Source organism: Hydra vulgaris, chromosome 03, assembly GCF_038396675.1.
Source record: "Hydra vulgaris chromosome 03, alternate assembly HydraT2T_AEP".
Taxonomy (NCBI): Eukaryota; Metazoa; Cnidaria; class Hydrozoa; order Anthoathecata; family Hydridae; genus Hydra; species Hydra vulgaris.
Genome location: NC_088922.1, coordinates 18,257,036 through 18,263,217, shown reverse-complemented (window position 1 = coordinate 18,263,217; position 6,182 = coordinate 18,257,036). Strand labels below are relative to the sequence as shown.

The following is a 6,182-nucleotide window of genomic DNA, read 5'->3' as shown; positions in this document are numbered from 1 at the left end:
CTTGCAAATGATGCGCTGTTTACTGAACTAAATATGCATGATTTAGAACATGAGATTTTGACTGAAGACATGCATTCTTCACAGCTTTTAAAAAAAATTATAGAGAAATATTTAACATTGCGTCTTTACTCATATGGTCAGTTGTACACTAGAAATGAATTGCATAAAGGAAAGATTGGATTACGCCAACAGTCCAATAAGCTTGTTTTGTTCAAAGGTTTATAAAAAATAACAATAGTAATATTTAATATTATTTGTATGCTACTTATGCCAAAAAAGAAAATTACTTCTTTAAAAAAAATATGATTATTGAAAATTTCTTAACTGTAACTGTAAACTGTAAGTTGCATTTTTTACCTAATTAAAATTTTTTAATTGAAAACTTACATTAAAAATATATACTTATTTATATCAGCAACACTTTTGATTTCTTTCATAATGGAGTACTTTTATAACAATAACTCAAAGGTTTCCAACAGGGTTTTTTTAAGTTACAGTTGTGAAAGACTAAAACATATCTTTTGCCAACTTATATCTGTATTTGCCAAGTAAAAATGTAATATCTTTGTATTATATAATAACTCCTAACTTTCTTTATCTTCTAACGCTTTTAAATAGCTGTTTTTAAATAACAGTTTATAAATAAATATGTCCAATATTAATATGTCCAATGTTTAAAGTTAACATCGCCAGAAATTTTTCTTCTTAGCTGCTTCTAACCGGCTTTACAACCTTTAAAAACTTGCTTCACATTTTCTTACGGAATTTATGTGAAGTTAGACATCTAGTTAATATATATATATATATATATATATATATATATATATATATATATATATATATATATATATATATATATATATATATATATATATATATATATATATATAATATGAATAACTTCAAGTCAATGGTATATATCATTGACTTGAAGTTATTCAGAATTGTGGCAATAAAACAAAGTATTATTAATAAATTAAAATTAAGATACAACACAACATCAAACTTCGTTGAAAAAAAATTAAAATGAGGTTATAATTTTGCGCATTAGCGTTAAAAACGTCATTGAAAAATAAATGCATACTAAATAGTTCATGTTTAATTAAATTAAATGAAAAACTATTGTTGAATATGTATGAGGAGAAGTATATTTTCATTTTGTGGTGGTTGTAGTGCTGGTAGGCTGTCATCAGATGGTCTAGGTGTTGTTGATTAGTGATTCTTAAAGTAGGGGCCGCAACCCCTTTGAGGTCGCAAAAAATATTTGGCGGTTTGCAGAAAAACTGATAACAGATCAATTTTTGTTTCAAACGTATTATTAATTTACTATAAACTCATGTTAGGAATATAAGAAATAAAAAACATGTAAAATAATTTTTCCTTCTATAAACTTTCATTATAAATATTAAAGATAAATAGTGTTTTATTATTTTCATTAACTTATTTTAGAAAATTATTTTATAAATATGGATAAATATTTGAAAAAAAAAGCTTCGGGTGTAGAGGCTTTTTTTTCAAATATTTATCCATATTTATAAGGATCTTACATAGATGGTAAAGCATTAAAAAAACGGATATGGAACTAACTTCAGATTTAATTTAAGAAAAAGAGAAAGTATAACAAATCATATTTACAATATGGGTTTACATTTAAATGCATGACAAACAACAACTTTTATGTTTATTATGTGTTCTTTGGTGTTTAAAAGTATGAAACCTTCAAAATTACTGAGGGATTTTAAACTGAGGGATTTTAAACTGAGGGATTTTAAACTGAGGGATTTTAAACTGAGGGATTTTAAACTGAGGGATTTTAAACTGAGGGATTTTAAACTGAGGGATTTTAAACTGAGGGATTTTAAACTGAGGGATTTTAAACTGAGGGATTTTAAACTGAGGGATTTTAAACTGAGGGATTTTAAACTGAGGGATTTTAAACTGAGGGATTTTAAACTGAGGGATTTTAAACTGAGGGATTTTAAACTGAGGGATTTTAAACTGAGGAATTTTAAACTGAGGGATTTTAAACTGAGGGATTTTAAACTGAGGGATTTTAAACTGAGGGATTTTAAACTGAGGGATTTTAAACTGAGGGATTTTAAACTGAGGGATTTTAAACTGAGGGATTTTAAACTGAGGGATTTTAAACTGAGGGATTTTAAACTGAGGGATTTTAAACTGAGGGATTTTAAACTGAGGGATTTTAAACTGAGGGATTTTAAACTGAGGGATTGTAAACTGAGGGATTTTAAACTGAGGGATTTCAAACTGAGGGATTTTAAACTGAGGGATTTTAAACTGAGGGATTTTAAACTGAGGGATTTTAAACTGAGGGATTTTAAACTGAGGGATTGTAAACTGAGGGATTTTAAACTGAGGGATTTCAAACTGAGGGATTTTAAACTGAGGGATTTTAAACTGAGGGATTTTAAACTGAGGGATTTTAAACTGAGGGATTTTAAACTGAGGGATTTTAAACTGAGGGATTTTAAACTGAGGGATTTTAAACTGAGGGATTTTAAACTGAGGGATTTTAAACTGAGGGATTTTAAACTGAGGGATTGTAAACTGAGGGATTTTAAACTGAGGGATTTCAAACTGAGGGATTTTAAACTGAGGGATTTTAAACTGAGGGATTTTAAACTGAGGGATTTTAAACTGAGGGATTTTAAACTGAGGGATTGTAAACTGAGGGATTTTAAACTGAGGGATTTCAAACTGAGGGATTTTAAACTGAGGGATTTTAAACTGAGGGATTTTAAACTGAGGGATTTTAAACTGAGGGATTGTAAACTGAGGGATTTTAAACTGAGGGATTTTAAACTGAGGGATTTTAAACTGAGGGATTGTAAACTGAGGGATTTTAAACTGAGGGATTTTAAACTGAGGGATTTTAAACTGAGGGATTTTAAACTGAGGGATTTTAAACTGAGGGATTTTAAACTGAGGGATTGTAAACTGAGGGATTTTAAACTGAGGGATTTCAAACTGAGGGATTTTAAACTGAGGGATTTTAAACTGAGGGATTTTAAACTGAGGGATTGTAAACTGAGGGATTTTAAACTGAGGGATTTCAAACTGAGGGATTTTAAACTGAGGGATTTTAAACTGAGGGATTTTAAACTGAGGGATTTTAAACTGAGGGATTTTAAACTGAGGGATTTTAAACTGAGGGATTTTAAACTGAGGGATTTTAAACTGAGGGATTTTAAACTGAGGGATTTTAAACTGAGGGATTTTAAACTGAGGGATTTTAAACTGAGGGATTTTAAACTGAGGGATTTTAAACTGAGGGATTTTAAACTGAGGGATTTTAAACTGAGGGATTGTAAACTGAGGGATTTTAAACTGAGGGATTTCAAACTGAGGGATTTTAAACTGAGGGATTTTAAACTGAGGGATTTTAAACTGAGGGATTTTAAACTGAGGGATTTTAAACTGAGGGATTGTAAACTGAGGGATTTTAAACTGAGGGATTTCAAACTGAGGGATTTTAAACTGAGGGATTTTAAACTGAGGGATTTTAAACTGAGGGATTTTAAACTGAGGGATTTTAAACTGAGGGATTTTAAACTGAGGGATTTTAAACTGAGGGATTTTAAACTGAGGGATTTTAAACTGAGGGATTTTAAACTGAGGGATTGTAAACTGAGGGATTTTAAACTGAGGGATTTCAAACTGAGGGATTTTAAACTGAGGGATTTTAAACTGAGGGATTTTAAACTGAGGGATTTTAAACTGAGGGATTTTAAACTGAGGGATTGTAAACTGAGGGATTTTAAACTGAGGGATTTCAAACTGAGGGATTTTAAACTGAGGGATTTTAAACTGAGGGATTTTAAACTGAGGGATTTTAAACTGAGGGATTTTAAACTGAGGGATTTTAAACTGAGGGATTTTAAACTGAGGGATTTTAAACTGAGGGATTGTAAACTGAGGGATTTTAAACTGAGGGATTTCAAACTGAGGGATTTTAAACTGAGGGATTTTAAACTGAGGGATTTTAAACTGAGGGATTTTAAACTGAGGGATTTTAAACTGAGGGATTTTAAACTGAGGGATTTTAAACTGAGGGATTTTAAACTGAGGGATTTTAAACTGAGGGATTTTAAACTGAGGGATTTTAACAACAAATATGCTGCTTATTCAACAAAAGAACATTTTTGAAATTTGTTAAAGATAGCAAATATTTGTTAGGAAACTATGTCTTTTCTCTTGAAAAATATCTTTTAGCGTTTTACCAAGAACCACATCTAATAGCAAAGGCTGGATAAATTGACAGATATTACAAGTTTGGCTCATTTATTAGTTTATGTTCGCCACGCCTTTAATATACATGAGGGTTAACTGTTTTGTCGGCCAATAAAAATTCATATAACAGAAAGTGACATTTTTTTTTCATATAAAGAAATTTTTAAAGAAGAAGAATTGGACTGGAATAGCTGTATTGGAGTATGTTCTGACCGTGCGGCAGCGACAAAGGGATATTGTGTTGGATTTTTAGCAAAAGTTAAATCTAATACAAATGGATATATCATGTTATCACAAATGTTAAATCTAATACAAATGGATATATTATGTTATTACTAATCTAATACATATGGACATATTATGTTTACACATCATTAATTGAGAAGCGTTAGTAGCTAAAAAAGATCTTAATATGGTCTTCGATGATGCCATACGTATTATAAATTTCATAAAATGTTGTACAGTTAATAATCGTTTTTATTACAAACTGTTTATTACAAATTTACATAAGTATATGAGAGCGGATTATGAAAAGCTTTTACTACATATAGAAGTAAAGAGTTTGTCAAAGGGACGAGCATTAAAACGACTATTAGGATTGAAATAATGATACTTTTTATCAGGAACATAATCCGATTTTTTAAATCTCTTTCCACAATGAAATTTGAGTTTGTAAATTGTGTTATTTGTCATATATATTCAAGAAACTAAATGAACTAAGTATGTCCATGTAAGGTGAAAACATAAGTATATTAATTTTTTATGAAAAAATTCATATGCCCATTAAAAAAGTAAATTTACGGGGTTTAGTAAGAAAACATTGAATTATTTTTGAATTTGGCTGAAAACAGCATATCCAATACTCCTTTAATTAGCAATAAAAATTCTTTACTATTTGCAACTAATTATTTGTGCGAAATGGAATTTTCAGTAATAACCAACATTAAAACAAAACAGCTCTCTCGTCAAAGCAACGTAGAAATTGCGATAAGACCTGCACTGGTCGATATTCTAGGTCGAAGTTCTTCGAGGTTCGACGCTGGCTACAGTACGATGAGCGACATTGGTAAGGAAAAAGGCGTGAACTTCCTTGTTAAATTTTCTTTGCGGTGCTCTGTGATAAGACCGTAAGAACTTCTGGGAGCACTTTAATGACTACAAAACAAAAAAATAAAATAAAATATAAATTAATCCTTGACATATCACATCTCATGTGATATGCCCATGAGTTGTCCTGATCACATATGAGCATTTCAAAATATTTTACGCATGCTCTTCACAATATGGTGACTTTTACGATCTTATGCAATACCTACTGTTTGCTAACATCAACATGTGTAGCAAAACATATCAGGAGAATTTTAACATCTTCTAGTACCAATTATAAAAAGAACATAACTTACCCTGTCGACACAAATACGTATATAATGCGCTTTAAAAATACTTCAACGTTCTCGAATGATAAGACTCGTCTCAGTCTTCGACGATTTTTCTATAAACATAACCGGTCTTACAAAGTTTCTCATAATATATTTAAACATTAAAACTTTTTAATTTTTTTTTCAGCTTCTGTTTGTGACTTTTTTTACAAAGAGAAGTCAAAAAATATTTTAATAATGAATTTTAATTTGAAAAAATAAACACGAATAATAGTTTTTTTCTTTTAGTCAATATGGCCAATCCTACATATTGGTTAAAAACCTCGAAGCAAGGGATTTTCATTTAGGAAACATCGCGATGTTTTTATAATACAAAGACATTTTAAGGTCAATATGAGACCATAAAAATTTTTTTGCTTTATTGTCAAAACATTTATGCATTATTATTGTCAAAACATTTATGCATTATTTTTGTCAAAACATTTATGCATTATTTTTGACCATTTCTGATAAGAATAGAAGATTAGATGAATACAACTCACTGATCAGACG

General features: G+C 29.8%; 1 protein-coding gene across 1 annotated transcript; it reads right to left on the bottom strand.

Annotated features, from left to right (window-relative positions):
• Positions 1-1,725: 1,725 nt before the first annotated feature.
• On the bottom strand, positions 1,726-4,538 carry LOC136078520 (periaxin-like). Its single transcript, XM_065794295.1, has 2 exons — positions 4,465-4,538; positions 1,726-4,138 (listed from the first exon to the last, which is right to left on the bottom strand). Exons 1-2 carry the CDS (start codon positions 4,536-4,538, stop codon positions 1,726-1,728), a joined length of 2,487 nt encoding a protein of 828 aa, XP_065650367.1.
• Between the last annotated feature and the right edge of the window lie 1,644 nt (positions 4,539-6,182).

Coding starts and splice junctions, on each gene's coding strand:
- LOC136078520 (XM_065794295.1), bottom strand. CDS start 4,538: ATGATATATCCATTTGTATTAGATTTAACTTTTGCTAAAAATCCAACA. Junction 4,139..4,464: donor CCCTTTGTCGCTGCCGCACG/GTCAGAACATAC, acceptor TTGAATAAGCAG/CATATTTGTTGTTAAAATCC.